The sequence below is a fragment of the Neofelis nebulosa genome, chromosome 11 (assembly GCF_028018385.1).
Source record: "Neofelis nebulosa isolate mNeoNeb1 chromosome 11, mNeoNeb1.pri, whole genome shotgun sequence".
In the NCBI taxonomy this organism is placed as follows: domain Eukaryota; kingdom Metazoa; phylum Chordata; class Mammalia; order Carnivora; family Felidae; genus Neofelis; species Neofelis nebulosa.
In genome coordinates this window covers 38,229,993-38,249,610 of record NC_080792.1, presented here as the reverse complement: position 1 = coordinate 38,249,610, position 19,618 = coordinate 38,229,993, and the positions used below count along the sequence as shown (strand labels likewise).

Below are 19,618 nucleotides of genomic sequence, written 5' to 3'. Positions count from 1 at the left end.
CCCCAAGAATTGCCTATCAATTTTTAAGCTCATCGTTTAATTTGCTGAAAACAGAAATCCTGACTTTCATGATGTAACCTGACTAGTCAGTGCAGTTGTGAAGATGAGATGGTGGTGGCTGAATGTTCCTGGCTTTCTCTCCTCGTCCTGAATGTCCTGGATGGACAGGGACTCTAAAGAGAGGACAACTCAGATACTGTTACACTTACATCATAATTCACTTGACCTGAGTTGCTATCTTCTTCCTCGCTTGATCCTGAGGCAAGCTGAAGTTATTTTCAAATGGTAGTCTAGAGGTCCAGCAGTCCCACTGAACATGGTCCAGTACAATGATCAGAAGGAAAAATCCATTTCTGCAAGGGCCTATGTGAAGGATTCAAAATAGAAATATTGGGGTGCCTGGGTGGCTTAGTCGGTTAAGCATCTGACTCTTGATCTCCACTCAGGTCTTGATTTCAGGGTTATGAGTTCAAGTCTTGAGTGTGCTCCACGCTGGGCACAGAGCCTATTTAAGAAACAAAAAACAAATATTAACAGGCTCTTCTCTCGACTCATCTCTCTTCTCTTGATATGTAGAGAAGTCTTTTCCTAGGCTGACAGCAGAAGGCAGGACTAGCATTCCAGGGTAAGAGGTAAAACCAAATTAAATCCCACCCTTACTGTATATGGTGAGGGATATGTTTCTAAAGGGAGTTTGATTATATAGGGCATGTCAGTGTCAAAAGCAAGACTTGGAACGTTTAACCTGAAAGTGATAGGAAACCAGTGAAGGCATTTGAAAAAGGAGGGATAAAAGATATCTCTTATGGTGAGAGGTCAAAAGATATCTCTTATGGTGAGAGGTCTTATTTCTTGAGAAATAAGAGTAAGGAAGTAAGGAAACCTCTCAGGAGTCTCCTCATCTAGGCCTGAGGTAGGAGGTGTGCAGTAGGGTGTGAGGTAGAAGAAAAAGAGGGGCCTCCATGTCTCGGGTCTCACTGAAATGAACAGATACGGTGACAGAATCAAAGATGGGGATGGGAGGTGGAGATTGTGAGGAGTCAAAACTGAGTGCTGGGTATGGGTACAGTTCAAGCAGGAGAGGTGACAAGGAGGGGAGCCGAGTGAGGGAGCTGCTTCCTCATTGAGTGCACCGAGCATCATGCAAACCAATGGCGCCAACCTAATTTCTGCTTCTGCCTCTGGCCTGCATATTCAGTAAGTGAGGGAAGGCAGCGATGACCGTGGACACCACACCACATTTTTATAAGGTGCTTCTGGAAACCTGAATGAAGATCTGATTTTTCGAGTTGCTCTCATGGCAACTCTCCCTCAGGAAAACCTGCTTGGTCAGCAGACCACGTCTATTTTCTGCTGATGTTTCTGTGGCTACCACATGGGGTCAGGTGTGTTCTCCCTCTCTCCTCAGAAATATTTGGCCTTTCTGCAGAAAAATCCATATCCTGCTAAGCCATTCAGTCATATCTATCCCCTCATGTTCTGTGTTGTGGTGAGTTAGAAACCTCTGTGTGGCTTTTCCTTCCCTTAGGGTTCCAGACATAAGGCAAAGGACAGGTTCTTTCTACTTGCAGATTCCCATTGGCTTGAGGCATGGCTGGGAATAGGAGGGAGGGCAGGATCCCTTCTCAGGGTAACTCATCAGCCTCCTACCTCAACAGTCTCCAGCTAGTCATGTGCTCTTGTGATTTATAGCATGAACTTTAAGTTCTGAGTCATTCAAGGATCTTAAGCCTTTAATACTTGAAAATCAGACTTCTGAGGCTCACAAATTTTTCTTCAGGTTATTTTCCATGCCAGGGGCTTTAAAGTCTATTTTGAAACTCAGTACTTGAGCACTGATTTTTTTTTTCTTCTCTCAAATTCTTTAACAACCCTGTGAGGAAGAAATGGGGAGTAAGGAGGTCGAAAAAGATGTATGTGTGTCAGAATTTATTTTTCATAGACGGCTACCACACGTTTCTCTTACAGTGTGCTTTGACATCCTCCCATTTATGGTTCTGATGGAGTCTGTATCCCTCCTTGCAACTGGGTTACCAGCGAAGTATGATAGAAGTTACTCTTAGGGCTTCTAAGAGTAGATTCTGAAATCCCATCCTCTTCTGCCTGTTCTTTAGGGATGATCATGCTTGGAATCCAGCTCCATATTGTGAGGGAGCCCAAGCCGTGTGGAGAGGTGTGTGTGGGTGTTCCACAAGAGCTCCAGCTGAGGTCCCAACCAAAAGGCAACATCAACCATCAGTTGGGAGGCTGAGAAAGCCATTAAGATGTCTTCAGTAGTTGGCTACCTTCTTTTTTTTTTTTTTTTTTTTTTAGTTGGCTACCTTCTAATTACAACTGCTTGAGAGATCATAAGTCACAACCTGCTACTTGTGTCCAGTCAGCCTGCAGAATAAAAGATAATGATTGCTGTTTTAACTCACTAAATTTTGGAGTGATCCTTTATGCAGCAATAGGGACTCAAGTAGGGTGTTGCTGTTATCTATATTCCTGTGTAACAGGTGATCCCCCAACTCTTAAACTTAACCATTTTGTTATAGTTCATGGTTTTGTGGATCAGGGATTCAGGAAGGTCTTGGCTAGACAATTTATCTCTGATCCACATAGTGGATCACTATTAGCTGCGGTGGCTGGGACCTTTGGTCATGAGCCTTGGAACCACCATTCCCTATCGCTCCTTTTCTTTCCCTGCTCTCTTCCTCCCCATGATCTGTTCCTACAGGGCCTCTCCACATGGCTTATACTTCCCACAGCATGGTGATGAAGGATAATTAAGCTTCTTACAGGGCAGCTGGATTCCAAGAGACCAAGGCAGAAGCTGCTAGTGATTGTAAGGCTAGGAACTAGTTGGCATAATTTTTATGCCAATAAAATATACTGCTAAAAATCTATCCCTCAAAGCTTCCACAGGGCCTGCCTAGATTCGAGGAGAGGAGAAATAGATCAAACCTCTGAAGGGAAAAGCCTAAAAAAATGGTGACCTCAGCAGATAAAGCAAGAACCTAGCTTTATATCTCAAAGTGTTACTTTGTAAATCTTCGTATGCCCCATTTTATGGATGAGGAAGCTGAAACTAGGGAAAGTAATTTGTCAAGATTACTCAATTTTGAAGGACCAGCATCTAGATTCAAATTTGAGTGGTCCATTAATCTTAACTATGACCTCTTTCAACATCTACTCCTTGCAAAAATAGTAACTATACAATGTATACTACATTTTCTTTTTTAAATTGAGATATAATTGACATATAACATTGTATTGGTTTTGTGTGTACAACATAATGATTCGATATCTGTATATATTGGAAATGATCACAAGAAATCTCGTTCATATCCATCACCACACATAGTTACAAATGGGTTTTTTTGTTTGTGAAAATGAGAACTTTTAAGGTCTACTCCCTCAACTTTGAAATGTACAGTATTACTATTGTCACCATGTTGTACATTATATTCTCAGGACTTACTTATTTTATAACTGGAAGTTTGTACCTTTGGGCTCCCTTCACCCATTCACCTAACTCTCACCCCTCACCTCTAGTAACCACCAATCTGTTCTCTGTATCTCTGACTTAGGGGGTTGTTTGGTTGGCTGGCTGGTTTAGATTCCACAAATAAGTAAGATCATTTGGTATTCCTCTGTATGACTTATTTCACTTTGCGTAATGACCTCAGGGTCTATCCATGTCGTCCCAAATGGCAAGAGATCTTTGTTTTTTATGGCTGAATACTATTCCAATATGGGGGGAATTTTACCATGTTTTCTCTATCCATGCATGTGTCCTTATACATTAGGTTGCTTCTATGTCTTAGCCATTATAAACAATGCTGTTGTGAATGTGGGGGTGCAGATATTTTTTTCATTTTCTTCCCATTAACAACCCAGAAGTAGAATTTCTGGATCATATGTTACTTGTATTTTTCACATTTCGAGGAAACTCCATACTACTTTCCTGAGTGGCTGTACCAATTTACATTCTCACCAACAATGGACGAGGATTCCTTTTGTTCCACATCCTCGCCAGCATTTATTTCTTGTCTTTTTGCTACTAGTCATTCTAATAGGTGTGAGGTGACACTTCATTGTAGTTTTGATTTGCGTGTCCTTCATAATTAGTGACGTTGAGCACTTCTACAAGTACCTGTTGGCCATTTGTATATCATCTTTGGAAAATGCGTTGAGTTCCCTCCATTTTTTAAATCAGATTTTTTTTTGCTATTTAGTTGTAGGAGTTCTTTATGTATTTTGGATATTAACCCCTTGTCAAATACGACTTGCAAATATTTTCTAATTTATGGGTTGCCTTTTCATTTTGTTGATGGTTTCCTTTGTTATACAGGAGGTTTTTAGTTTGATGTAGTTGTTTATTTTTGCTTTTGTTGACTTTGCTTTGGTGTCAAATCCAACAAATAATTTCCAGGACTGATACCAAGTAACTTTACCCCTATGTTTTCTTCCAGGGGGTTTAAGGTTTTAGGTCTTCTGTTTAAGTCTCTAATCTATTAGGCATTTTTCTGTATGATGTAGGGGTCCAGTTTCATTCTAACATATGTTGCTGTCCAGTTTTCCCAGCACCATTTATTGAAGATACTGTTCTTTCCCCATTATATATTCTTTGCCTCCTTTGTCATAAATTAATCCTATGTATTGGTTTACTTCTGGGCTCTCTATTCTGTTCCACTGATCTATGTGTCTGTTTTTGTGCCAGTACCATACTGTTTTGATTACTACTGTTTTGTATTCCAGTTTGACTTCAGGAAGTGTGATGCCTCCAGCTTTGTCCTTGAGATTGCTTTGTCTATTCTGGATCTTTTGTAGTTCCCTACAAAAGTTAGAATTGTCTGTTTTTATTTGTATGAAAAAATGCCATTGGAACTTTTATAGGGATTGCATTGCATCTGTAGATTGCTTTGGATAGTATGAACATTTTAACAATATTATCCATGATAATGGAATATCTATTTGTGTCTTCAATTTTTTCATCAGTGTCTTATAGTTTTCAGGGTACAGGTCTTTCACCTACTTGGTTAAGTTTATACCTAGGTATTGTATTCTTTTTGATCTCATTATAAATGAGATTGCTTTCCTAATTTCTCTGATAGTTGATAAGTATCTAGAAATGCAACAGATTTCTGTACGCTGATTTTTGTACCCTGAAACTTCACTGAATTCATTTATTCTAACAGGTTTTTCATGGAGTCCTTGGGATTTTTCATATGTAATATCATGTCACAGGCAAATGGTGAGAGTTTTACTTTTTTCTGATTTGGATGCCTTTTATTTCTTGCCGAACAATTTATACCATGTTTTCTCAATTCTAGAGTGCTATTTTCAATAAGGAGGCTATTATCTCTGCCCTTCCCCAAGTACAAGGGTGCGCATGTGTGTACACACACACACACACACACACACACACTGCGGCTTTAATTTTTTTTTAAAGCTAGAGAAATATTATAAATAGCTTGATCATAGGCCTAACTCTGAACCAATCCTTAGGGCCAGGAAGATGAAATATTGTAATTGTCAAACTCAGCTAGAATCACAAGGTTTGAAGGAATTGTTCCCACAAGGATGGAAAGACAAAAAATAATAAAAATTCACTAGACATGCCATTGCTTCTTGTTTATAATGATCCCATTGCATTCTTAAAGGCTGATAGGATCTTCCCTGAAGACTGGAATTTAGGGGCTTGGGGGAAAGTATGAGAGGCAAGCTGTGGAGGAGATCTAATCTGAAGAATTGATTGGAGTTATATCAGCTGATTTTTAACTCATTGTGGCTTTCCATATGGTGTTGAGACTAAGATCCTTTTGTATTTCTTAAGAATCTGATAACTTCATTTAGAAATTAAGTGGAAGCTAGCTGAAGGTGACTCTTTGTTTTCTTGTGCTCTGCTGTGTAGTTGGACCCTTCATGTTCATGTTCTGTAGATGTTCAGTGAATGTGAATTGAGGACATGAAGGTATTTGGCTTTATGAGCTCTTGGTTAAGCACAGTATAAGCTCTAATTAGAACACTTCTTTTTTTTTATTTTTTTATTTTTTTTTCAACGTTTTTTATTTATTTTTGGGACAGAGAGAGACAGAGCATGAACGGGGGAGGGGCAGAGAGAGAGGGAGACACAGAATCGGAAACAGGCTCCAGGCTCCGAGCCATCAGCCCAGAGCCTGACGCGGGGCTCGAACTCACGGACCGCGAGATCGTGACCTGGCTGAAGTCGGACGCTTAACCGACTGCGCCACCCAGGCGCCCCCTAATTAGAACACTTCTGATAGAAACTTAGTCTTCATGATTTCCAGTTGCATTCTTTTTTTTTTTTTTTTAATGAACTAAGCTTCTTTAATTTTCTTCTTAAAAATTTTATTCGGATGAGGTCAGAAATTGGGGAATTTCTCTTCCATTACTCACACTGCTTCCCAGCTGCTGGCCTCATGTTCCCTTGACAAGCTGTAGAGGAGACATTCGTGAGCCACAGCTCGGCTGTCATGAACATCATACTTGACAGCGAAGCCCCACCCTCCCAGTGTCCCTGGTTGCTGCTGGTAGCCCAAGTTCTAGGTGCCTCTGAAATTTTGAAGGCCACCGGTGCCTGTTAGAACTATTGTCTCTTCACTGCACAATTACCCTGCCTCCTGGCTTCACAATTATATTAATGAGTCTCTTGACTCAGTTTGAGCTTTTTTTTTAAATTTTTTTTTTTTTTACATTTATTTATTTTTGAGAGACAGAGCACAAGTGGGGAGGGGCGGAGAGAGAAGGAGACACAGAATCCGAAGCAGGCTCCGGGCTCTGAGCTGTCAGCCCAGAGCCCGGCATGGGACTCGAACCCACAGAGCGTGAGAGCACGACCTGAGCCAAAGTTGGACACTCAACCAACTGAGCCACCCAGGCGCCCCTGAACTTCTTAATATCAAAGTCAGAAATAAAGCTAAATCGGTTAGTTGACTTTTGGGAGCCCTAGGGAAATCCTCTCTTGAAAGCTTCTGAGGACTTCTGGAAGATTATTTATTAATTGTACCTATAGGCTCATCATTTCTCTTGCCACACAGTTGAGCCCAAGATGCCTTTTGTCCCCTCAATTCAGCAAGATGTGCTTTATGTAAACATGGAAATAAAATAGGGGAAAGAAATAAAGGAATTTCATGAATTTGGGCTCAGACACATTTCCATGAGAGCACTCAAATAGTCGTGTCTACAGCTGGATAGTTGAATTATAATGATCTTGGCATAGTGAAAATGAAAGCAGATTTTAACTTCAGAAACAAGTACCAAAAAACTGTGCCTGTGGTTGTCTTTTCCCCTCCAGAAGATAGCAAAGAAATGGACATTGATAGTTGAGGTTTACTCAGGGGGGAAAAGTTAATTACTATCAATAAAGGGTAAGAAAATACTTTGTCTCTATTAATCATGTATATCGCTAACCCCAAATCCTGGTATCTCTTCCTACTACACCCTGCCCCACATTTCCTTAACCATAATTTTCAACTCCTATCCTTCCACTTCTTCCAACCTCTTCCCATGGATAGTGCTGTTCTGTAGAGTTTACCATCCCCTCCTGGCTGTCCCTGCCTTCAGCCTTTTTCTGGCTTTACTTCTTTGCCCCCTTGACGGAATTAATTGCCTTCAGGGTAGCAATCTACATTCTCTTGCCTCTGTGTTCTTCTACTGTCTCATCCCTGCTACTCTCCAACCTTAGATTCTGCATTCTTACCCCCCACCCCCCCCACCAGGTTTTATCAGACTCCAGTGGAAGGCAGGCTGTTGTTAATGATTAAGAATGACTACTTTGACACCTGGCAGGTACATTCCTGCCCAGCTTTGCCACTTCCTGGCTGGTGATTAGGCTAAGTTATTTTTAACTAGTTACCTCCTCTAACCAGTGAGGTTTAAAGTTGCTCCTTCCTCATAAGCTTCTGAGGATTAAAGTACCTGTTCAATTAAAGACTAGCACTTGGCCCGTTAAATATTCAGTAAATGTTAGGCGTTGCTATTGCTAATCATTGCCATTGTTAGCATTCCACATCTGTGCCAGCAGATGCTGCTAACGCTGCTACAAATAAGTAGCTTCTAACTTTAGTTTTAAGTGGAAGTCTTTACAACGGCCATTCAAAGCCCTGTACATTCTGGTCCTTCTGTTACCTTTCTGAACTCCTCTCTTCTGACTATCCCCTCAACCCCTTAACATATGCACTCACTCAAGTGAAAATTGCATGAGGGCAGGGAATTTCGTCTAGTTTTGTTAATTTCTGTATTTCCAAAACCTATAATTGTTCCTGGCGCATAGTAGGTGCTCTATAAATATTTGTTGAATGAATGAGCCCTGATCACTGCCTTGGTCAAAGCTTTACCTGTTTCCCCAGGCATGGTTACTTTATTTTCTATATTTCTGGGATACTTAATACATTTTTCAATTATAACATTTATAACATTGTATTTTTATGGAAAGCATACTTAAGGCTCTTAAATTTAGCCAGCTGGTATAATTCAAAAGCACATTTTTATTTAATAGACTGAAACCTCACATTGCACAGATTTGATTGAAAGATTACAGAAATCATAGTGCTGAGTGTTTTTAAATTGCATTCCCATCATGTTCTATGAATTATTCCACAAAGTTAAGTCCAAAGCCTGAGAAAATCCAAGGAATCGCAAATCAGAAAATTCCAACACACAAGACATCTTGGGCAGTGGCGATGTTCTGTCTTTTGACATTATGGAAACCTTGCTATTTTACCAGCAGATAGGAGGCTTGCAAAATTCTATATGAATATATCAGCGTAGCTATAAATATGGCTGATAAGTAATCTCCAAGGACAAATAATCTCAAAAGTCCATCACGAATGAGCACACCTTTTAAGTTGGCTTTAAAGGGAGCTTCATGTAGGGGGAAAACCTTATGCACCAATTTTAAGTAAAAGGCTATTACTAAAATCAGGAGGCGTCATATCATAAAACTCTCATCAGATCTAAAGAAAGAACTAATAAAAATCTTTGATGCCTTGGGATTAAAAGTAGTGAGCAAGAACCAATCCCAAGTACATTTCTATGCCACCAATGCAATTTCAGGACCAGCACCACTGGCTGGCCAATTGTATATTCCACTGCTATTATTTTAGATGTGGAGCATATTTTTAAGCCATTGATTGATAACTTGTCCCTGCCATTCTCTACTGGAAAATGTCCTAGGACATACACATGGGAGAAATTACTTGTCCCAGGGCAGCAATGTGACTGCTAAGTGGAATCTTCTGTCTACATCCGGAGGTGATAACAATCTAAGGAAGCCCCCCATCTAAAGTGGTGTGACAGCTGTGAATGCCTTTGACAGCAGCGATTATCAGCTTCAGTGAACATGTTTTCACCTGGAAAAGGCATTTGTGATGAGTAAGGGCTTCTGGGATGGAATCAGGATTAATATCCATTCCTGGCTAATGATTTCAGATCTTCTCTGTATGGTCTTTTGATTTCTCAAATCCAAGATAATGCAAAATCCCTGTCCTAGATGAACTTCACATGTTAGAAAAGTAGACCAGGGTTTTTGGCAGTGCTTGCTGGCTGAAGTCTCCAGAGAAATGCGATTGTGCTATAGGCTAGGAACTCTAAAAATTAAAATCGGTGGTGGTACCCAGTTTGATCTTCCTTGAGTAGGCCTGTGTTTGAGACATCTGATGGTTTCCTTTTTTCGCTTGTTACTCTCATGGCTCTGTGTCCTCTGGGTCTGACTTAGTAATGCTGTTCTCCAAACATGCATTTTAAATATGTTTTATCATTCTGTTGGGATGTGGGTCATGACCCCCCTAGAATGGGGGTTCACAGGAAGGGTCAGTTCATCTGGTGCCTAACAGGTGCACATTAATGAACATATTGGCCCCTCCAATATTGCTGGAAACTTTTTAGTGCAAATACTTGTTGATTCCAGTTAGTTTCCAGTACTACGTATGAACCTTGATTTAATATTTCCTTCTTCCTTGAATATCTTAGTTTAGTCAGAATATTAGTGACTTTGCAGAGAATTATGGTTCTCCATACTTGATTACTTCTTTATTTTCTTCAGTTATCATTAATGGGTCTGATCTGAAATCCAACCTCTTAAAACTACCTTTGAGAACACCTCAAATCCAGTAAACCCTTCTCTGCCCTTATGTGATTCAAACTTTGTAACATTTGTCTTGAGAGATTTCTTTTTGAAATTCGTTTCTCTTCTGGGCACAGTGAAACCACTCCCTCTTTGATTAGCCCCACCAAGCAAAATCCCCCTGTCTTTTTTTGCAGGCTTCTCTTTTATTCTCGGGCTTTTAAAGAGTTCTACGCCAAGCCTTCTCTTTCGCTCTATGGGCACCAACACCCACAGCTTCAGTTCTCACCTATGAGATATTTCCTCCAAATCCTATGTATATCCAAGTCAAGTATACCAAATAAATTCAAGGACCCATATATTCCTTTATTCAACAAATATTAAATGAACACCCACTATGTGTGAAACCCAGTAACCACTCATTCTCATCACTTGGGTGTCCTAGAGGTACTTCTCTCTATACAAACTTTTGACAGCCTTTCTTCCAGAAGGGCGATTCCATCTGTATTTCCTAGTTTGATAAATGATCCCATTATCTATTTGTTCAACCAAGCCATAAACTTGAAATTCATTTGAAATGTCTTTCTCCTTCACTAACTACCCTTAACCTCCATCAACGATGGTGCCCACACCCATTTAGTCAGAAAATCCTAACAATTACACCCTCTGAAGATCACAGATCTGTGCTTGCTTCCACAGCCCCTTGGCCACTGATTTAGTTGAGGCCTTTATTGCTGACTCATGTTAGCCTTCTCCAATATTCTTTACACTACAACCAGCATCAGACATTTGCAATCCGCAAACTGCACCATTAATTTCTCTCCCTACAACACATCATGCTTCTAAGACACCTTCAGAATTAAGTTCAAGCTCCTTCACTGGGCCATGGCACCTTTCTGTACCTGGTCCTTGCCCTGTCTTTTGGTGCTGTGTACTCTGCTCTTGGTCCATACTAAACAGATTGCTGTTTCCCAGAGACTTCACTCCCTTTCCTACTTCTGTACCTAAGTATATCTGCCTGAGAAATCCTTTATCTTCCACTATACTACCATTCTGGTTTTTTTTTTAATTTTTTTTTTAACGTTTATTTATTTTTGAGACAGAGAGAGACAGAGCATGAACGGGGAGGGTCAGAGAGAGGGAGACACAGAATCTGAAACAGGCTCCAGGCTCTGAGCTGTCCGCACAGAGCTGGACGCAGGGCTCGAACTCACGGACCGCGAGATCATGACCTGAGCCAAAGTCGGCCACTTAACCGACTGAGCCACCCAGGTGCCCCTACCATTCTGTTTTAAATGCGATACGGCCTAATGGATAAGCATATGAACTTTGGGGCCAGGAAACCCTGAGACCCAATACTGGACAAGTGGCGTTTCCTCTTTTTGCCTAAATTTTGTCATTAGGGTTTTTGGGAGAATCAAATCAGATATTGAATAACTGAATGAATTAGGTATTCATTTAGTGCCTACTACCTGCCAGGCTCCATTCTAGGAGATCCAGAGATAGCAGTGAACAAAAGATTTGGAACTCCTACCCTAATGGATCTCACATTCTATCTTGCATGCAGGAAGTGAACAAAAAAGGTTATAATTATTACTCACCCAAAGCTTAGGAGATAGTTCCTTGGGGGAACTTTTCAGACCTCCTTCCTAATTTCCATTCTAAATTAGGTGCTCATCTTTGATGGGTCTATGTCACCCTGTATGGTACCATTATTACAGCATTATGTTGTATCATAATTGCTGGTACTTTTATCTTGCTCACTACAACCTCATGAGTTCCTCAAGGACAAGCCTAGGACCTTCCTTATTGTACCAGCTTCTCATACACGAGAATATGCCTTACCTATTATTTAATTTATTTTTTAATGTTTATTTTTAAGAGAGCAACAGATCACGAGCAGAGGAGGTGGGAGAGAGAGACAGACAGACAAACAACATGAAGCAGGCTCCGGGCTCTGAGCTGTCAGCACAGAGCCCCATGCGGGGCTTGAGCTCACAAACCATAAGATCATGACCTGAGCCGAAGTTGGACACTTAACGGACTCAGCTACCCTGGCGCCGCCTTATATAGAACATTTACCACTAAAGAGCCTTTGTCATATGCCAGACATATGCCAGACTCTGAGCTGTCCGCACAGAGCTGGACACGGGGCTCGAACTCACGGACCGCGAGATCATGACCTGAGCCAAAGTGACCTGAGCCACTTCCTGCATAACACTGTGTTAACTGCCTTAAATATATTCTGTAACTTCATCTTCACAGCAACCATATGAAAGCAGTATTATCACACCTACTGTCTAGGTGAGGAAAGTGAGGAGCCTAAATCTTAAAGATGCAAAGTAACTTGTTCTGGTCACATAGCCAGCAGGTAATGAAACCAAGAAAGGAACCCAGATCTGACTGGCTCCAGAGGCCCAGTTTTAATCCTGATGCTTGATGAAGGAGCCGTTTCTCCGTGGGGCAGTTGGAAATGAAAGACAATGGTCTGCATATATTTTATTTTAGAAACACCTGGGTACATAAGATAAAACCTTAATCCACACTCAGATATTCATAGATGTTTTGCATAGTTATTTTTTTCTATAATTGGTCTATGTGGTAGTCCTTACCCTGATGAGAGGTGGGAAAACAAATGGTTTTAAACTTGTCAATCCACAGAATTCTAACCTATTGGAGTTTAGACTATCTTTGAATAACTCTGTCTCTTGGGTGGTTGTTCAGTTTTTTAGATGTCCTTCCTTCCCCCTGGCCCTTCTGCCTAACCATACCAAGCCACTGATTTTAGTCTTGATTGTGCTGGGACTGTACCTTGCTTGGGGAGGGAAGTGTTGGGGAGACGCTCACTGAGGTGGTTATTTCTCAGAGTCTCAAATGGGAAAGGAGGTCAAGGTAAGTCCCAGAGGCTGAGAACAAAGCCAGACCTCTGTAACATCTCCCTTTGGGGACGTGATTTTTCCTCCTTTCATCTCCTTATACTCAGTCAGGTTTGGAAGGGGTAGACTCTTTCCTCCCCCTCCCTGCCTTTTTGGCACTTCCCCTGTATCCTACAACCACCTTCCCAAAGTGGAATTTGCCCTCTCCTTTTCCCTAGGGCTGAATGGGAGAATGGCTGCCAGGCTACTTGATTTATGGGGAAAGGAATGAAAACACATCTGTTTAGTATTTTCAAATTATTACCCCGGTTACCCCAGTGTCTCTGAGGGTAATCACAGGTCTCTGGAGCTCTCTGGGTCCCTTTATAGTATCATGGCTCACAGCAGTCTTAGAAGAAGATTTACAAGGATTCTTAGATACCTCCTTCACCTGACTCACCACCCCTCCCTTTTAGCCCATCAACCCAAATTCTTGGCCATAGTCCTCTCCTTCATAAGCAGCATAGAAACAGTGGGACTATAATTTCCACAAAATAAGATGGGATAGTCAATGAGCTATACATTCAAATTCTGACAAATTTAGTCCCCATGATAACACCAATTATTGCTTAAATATGGGATCGTGGAGAAGAAAGCTGTACTAAAGAACCCAAAATGAGAGGATGTACTCTAAAAACATTAAATACTTGATTTGTAGACTGTGCTTTTCACCTCCAGACTATCCCCAAAGAAAGGGGAAGCTTTGGTGAAAGGGAACAAATTAGTAAGGAAATTGACAACTGTGGGGCCAGTAACAGAAATAGTAAGAGGAACTGTGGATCTTTGTAGCAATGACTACACACACTCACAGGCCTCATTAGCTCACTGTGCAGTGTGAGGCTTGCTGTATATCTCTTGTACTTATATATGTTTATCTGTGTACCTTGCAAGTCTTAGGTCAGAAGTAGATCCTTACTGTACAAGGGGGAAAAAATCTCATGTGATGAGATTCACTGGAGTTCACTGGAAAAGCAGAAAACAAAAACTTCTAAAATATGGCCCCAAAGAAGAATATAAAATAGAAAACAAAAAACAAAAAAACCCCAAAAAACCGTGTTTGAGATTATCATTACCATCTGGGTTGCGAACTTTTTGCTTCTAATTCTAGAAGCTTGGTGCCAGAAATAACTTATTACCACGGAGATACACTGGAGAATTGTCAGGAATGACAAAGTTGTGGGTTGTTTTTTTTTTAAAATGTCTGTACCACAAAATGATAAAGCTGATAAACCATACAATGATGTGAAGGGATGAGCCATATAGCCTCGTACTTTCTGCTACATACATTTATGCTGTCTTTTATACCCCGGTTCTTCCCTTCACACCCACAAAAGGTCAGAGACCACTTTTGATGAGCAGAGATCCTTTAAAGTCTCTTCTCCTCTCTGAAGGAAAGCAATGGATGCATCTGGGGTCTGTGGAGAGTTTATAATCTAATCCATCGACTTTGCCTAGTACTAGCAATTCGGCTCACAGGTCTGTTCACAGTGGTCATGTTGCGAATGTACATAAAGTACTTGATTCTTACTTACCTTGATCTATATTTATGAGCTCACATTAAATATAGATCAGTACTGTCCAATCACATTGATAAAAAGCACGTCATTTTGATGTTCCAGTTCACCACTTCCTAGCTCTGTGACCTTGAGCAAGTTACTTTAATCTGACTAGTTTACTCATTTTTTTTAATATATGAAATTTATTGTCAAATTGGTTTCCATGCAATAGTTTACTCATTTTAAAATAGGGGTGATGATAATCGCACTTGTCTCATAGCCAATGTATTTGAAAATTGCATGGCAATGACACAGAACAGCTAGAATGTGGGGAGCTTTCAAATACTTGAGTGTTGACTTGTTTAATACAAATGAAAATAAAATAAATGAGTTAATTATCGGTATCTAGAGGCAGTTGAAGAATTGGAATTGGGGGCTCTTGGGTTACCCTGTGCTAAAAGGGTAGCTATTTTTTTAAGCCCTCTTTGAGAATTCTTTTGTGCAGATAATCTCTTAATTTGCAATCTTTAATCTTCACATGATAAAGGAAAGGCTACATTGATTAGAAGGAAAAGCAGTTTTCTTTTATGTTTTCAGCTTTGGGGCTTCTTTTGGGAAGGAGGTTGCTGCTGTTGAGAGAATGGGGGAGGAAGCCGATAAGGTGAACGTTTTCTAAAAGCAGGCCACCATATCTTTCTATATATTTTTTGAAACCAGACCGGGCTTAATTTGAATGCTGTAAGAACTTGGTATTGAAGGAGTTAAAGGGTCTCCCACACCCCTCTGCCTGAATCGTTCTTTTGTGTACACAGCTGCAGTTGGAGCACGGGTCGGAAAGGAAATGGTTAGAGGAAGAGCTGGTTTTCAGACGAGGCGAGTCTGCGAGGGGGGCTGGGGGTGGCCTGGGGTTTTACGTGCCAGATGTAGGCCTGCCCCGGTGCCTGCCTGGAGCTGCTGGCATGGTCACGCCTCGGCCCAGTGCGAATTGAGGAGAGGTGATGAGTTAGCGGGTTGCTATGGTGACAGGCCCGGCCACGTGACCCGGTGCTGCTGCCGGCGCTTTGACGTCAGCAGCCGGGAGGGCGGGACGCAGGAGGGCGGGGCGGGAGCCGAGCGGGGAGAAGGGAGCCAGCGAGCAGGCGGCAGGCAAGGTCTGCGCGAGGAGCAGGCGAGCGGGAAGACGCGACGCAGCCACCTTCCTCACCAGCCAGCCCGCCGCGGTTTGTTCCCTACCTCGGGAGTGCGCCAATGCCTGGTCCGACCCAAACCCTGTCCCCAAATGGCGAGAACAACAACGACATCATCCAGGATAACGGGACCATCATTCCTTTCCGGAAGCACACAGTGCGCGGGGAGCGTTCCTACAGGTAATGGGGCTGGCACCGGGAGTGGCGCCGGGCGGGGGAGCTCGGCGGGGGCGCGCGGAAATCCGGCCCGTTATATAATGGAGCGGACACTGCGCCCGGACCGGACTGCAGACGTGCGTTCACGAGGGCGTTTGTGATCATTTGCTGTTTCCATGTGTCATGTTAGCCGTGCATTGAGGCTTCATGATTGCAGATGGAGAGCATTTTGTGAATAGGTTTGCTGCCTGCGAGGGGTCTCTTTCCATCGCCTTCCTACCACACTGGTAAAAACGCAAGCAATTTCTTCCCTTTCTCCAAAGAGAGACACGCTGTAGCACTTCCTTTTCTCCTTTCCTTTAGATTTTAAAGGAACCATTGGGTAGGCTGTGCCTAAAGGCAGAGAACGGGAGGATGGCGAGAAAAATGTTTGCGCTTGCCCTGGTGTGTGTGCAGGAAAGATGGAATCCTCTAGATTAAGCTGCAGTCTGTGATGTTAAACCGCCAGATTGATGGAGCTTTGTAAGAATTCTGCTCGCTGATTGGTGCAAGGATTGACAGCAGAGGTCACCGTGTCAGACATTCACCAAAATCTTGTCCATAGAACCCGTGGTTTATTAGAAAGAGACCGGACTGCAATGGACCTGAGGGAAACCGGGTGCCCTTATGCATTTTCTTAGGAGTTTATAGCCTCCGCATGGGTGGGGGAGCCCGCCCTTGTTTAAACAGTAGGAAGGTAATTCCTGCTATTTTGCTGAGGTCTGATGTGAGGCTGGGACTGATCTTGGTCATTGTATTGTGAGCTTTTTGATTAATGAGTCGGACTGTAAGGTTGGCATCATTTTTACATTAGCATATCTGGCAGTATGTTCTAGTAGATAAGCTCATTAAAATTGTTTGCATTGTTTGATAAGGATAACAATGTAATGGAGAATGCAGCTAGAGCCTAATGCAGCTCAAGGCCAGACTTGAGGGGAGACTGATAGCTTCCCTCATATTTCCTCTGAAGTTCTTTTGTACTAGGGTAGTTATTTTTAAATGTTACCTTGATAACCACTAACAATGCTTTTGCCTTCAGGCAGAGCACACTTACCTCTAAAGCGCATCCTCTCAGCTAGTGAGCAACAGGAAATAACTCTTTTTTTTAACACCTTCATCTAAACGTTTGTTCAGATGGTATTGTGGGTATTCGGTGGTGTGTATAAATATGACATAATTACAAAATAGGACCACAAGTACCCCGACTTCCTCTGTGGCCAAAGAAACCCTATTTGCTGACTCAAAAAAAAAAAAAAAATCATAAGCAACCTTTGCCCTGTCATCTCTGGCAGTTACATAAATACTTGGAGTTAATTTTGGCTGTGCCCATGAGGTCACCAAAATCTCATGCCTTATGGTTCCAGCTAATAGGTTGACATGGCATCCTTACAGATTCCAAGCACTTGTTATTATCTTAATATAAACCAAAATTGGTCCACAGCTTCTGGGACTGTCTCCTTTTGAAGATCCTTGTGATTGGAACATTGGGTCCCTTCTCTCCCTTACTCATCCACCTTTCCCTGTGCACATTCCAAAGCCTAAAATAGAATTGAAAAACAAAAAACCCAAACCCTGAGTTGCTTTTAAACCTCACTTCTTTCAACTGTTCTTACGGATAATAAATTTGAAACCCTCGTTTCTTAAGTGATTTAATCTCTGCCATATAAGTAGCAGTTGCTTGTAAGAGTTCGAATTTTACCACATACGCCAAAGGAAGTTGCCTAGTTGGGTTTTATTAGTCATATAAACAAACTTGAAATGGCAATGGAAAATTACTTGGTGGTGGAAAGGCTAAATGCTACCTTTTGGTGGCAAACTATTGCTATAAAATGAAATCTTATTTACCTTTTAAATTCAATCTAAGTTATTTCCATGTCCTAAATTATTTCCAGTTTGTTTTGAGTCCCTGTAATGGTACCTGAAATTCTATGAAAAACAAAACTGAATTTAAAGAAGATCTGACTGTACAAAATTCTGAAGTCAGTAAGAGCATTATTGCATTTGTATTTTATGTAATAGGATTACTGGACACCATAGTGAGAGATGTCATAGGTTAAATGAAGAAGGAATCCTCCAAGGTGGCATTGGTATTAAATTATACAAAGGGTGTACGCTAAGACAGATCCACCTTATGTTTTCTTTGGTCTGCTTTCCTTTCAAAGTGGATGGCCCATGTAGTACAACTCTCACTTATTTTTTTGGAGGGGCATAGGGGAAGGAAAAATGTGAGACATTTTTCTATCCAGGAAGTGTTCCATAATTACTTTGGCATCTTGAGGCTGGAATAATATTGCCATGTAATTGCTGAGGAAACTTGGAAGGTACTGTGAAAGCCCAAGTAGAGAGATTTAACCAAATAAAGTCTACTTTGGTGGTGGGTTCATTATAGCCCTCAAAAATTATATGTGCTTAAGAGTTCTTTTTGAGTCCCATGGAGTGTCTGGGTAAGACCGGAGCCCTGGGACGATCAGAGGGAATTCTTTTCCTGATTCCATTGCTGACTTCTTTACCAGCAGTTCCCTTACCTTTGGCTTCATTTTCTGTATTTGCTTGTTAGCTTCAACCATTTAAAACAAAGACTTTCTTAAGCGATCTATGTAAATACAAGAAGAATGCCATTACTACTGCAAAGGGATCTTCCCGGAGCTCCAGGACAAGAGCTGGCATAGGTGAGAAGAGGAGAGGACACCTAGGGAACAACACTGTTCTTTCCAGCACTGTCAACTGGACAGATGGTCACTCTTCCCAGCAAGAGACATTATCGTCATGACATTTGCACTGGATTGTTTACAGATAAGGGTCAAATATGGTTCATGACCCAGATTATCTTAATCCAGGTATCTCTTTGTGTAACCAAGCCCATTTTTGTAGCCTGGACTGGAGAGGGTGGTACACCATTATTGAAACCCGGGTGCGCTTTTATAGGAAGAGCAAGTTACCTTTCGGAAATTATTCTCATTAGTAATTTCAGTTGAAAGGAGCCGGTGCAAAAATGGCTCAGCAGGACTGTGTGGATGTTTCCACCATTCATGTTCACTACTGTGTGAGTGCCTTGGACCCAGCTTCCTCAGTGCATTTATGAGCACGAGAAATCCATATATTTTAAGAGCTGCTTAAAAAATAAATGTGGTGGGCCATCTGAGGTGACACTGTTTAATTCACAGAGCGAATGAGTCGTGCTCTGGCTCTCCCTGGAGGAGCTACTCCCTATAGCTCTGTTTCATGCAGATGCTAGTAGGAAATGAGATTTATTAACTGGCCTTCTGCCCACTGCATCTTTGTTTGCATACTCCAGTCTTTTAAGAATGAACGTATAAGTCCAGGGGACTGTTTCCACATGAGTGTTTGAACATGCAACTACAGTAGCATATGTTTCGGAATACTTAAAAAAAGAAAAAAAAGGCTTGGCCCCAGGAAGTGGACTGTAAAGGAAGGCAAAACTTAAAATTTAAGCCTCAGACCTTGGCCCTCCCACCCAGCATTGCCAGTTTTGCAAAATGAACTCTTAACAAAAATAAAAAGAAATATCGTGTGTGTATGAAAGAGTTGTGAAGGCATGTTCCATTTCATAGAGGCTGTCATAACACAGCTTTCTCTGACCAGAATGTAGATTCCTGATCCTTACTCCCCACAACAGCAGCTGCAGACAGCAAAAAGTCTAGCTTCGCTTGTCTATTAGGTATGTTACAGTATCATCTCGGTTTACTTATCATAGGAACTTTTCGGAAAGAGTGACTTTTGTCCTTAATATTT

At 41.6% G+C, this 19,618-nt stretch overlaps 1 protein-coding gene across 5 annotated transcripts in view; it reads left to right on the top strand.

The window, feature by feature from the left end:
- MAPRE2 (microtubule associated protein RP/EB family member 2) overlaps positions 1–19,618 on the top strand; it is a 167,074-nt gene that overhangs the window by 47,475 nt on the left and 99,981 nt on the right. The window contains exon 1 of one of the 5 annotated variants that reach the window (XM_058692357.1): positions 15,581–15,850. The exons of the other annotated variants lie outside the window; for them this stretch is intronic. Within the exon in view, the coding sequence (XP_058548340.1) occupies positions 15,732–15,850 (119 nt within the window). The 5' untranslated portion in view covers positions 15,581–15,731. Of the gene's footprint in view, positions 1–15,580; positions 15,851–19,618 lie in introns of those variants that run through there. 5 annotated transcript variants of the gene reach the window in all.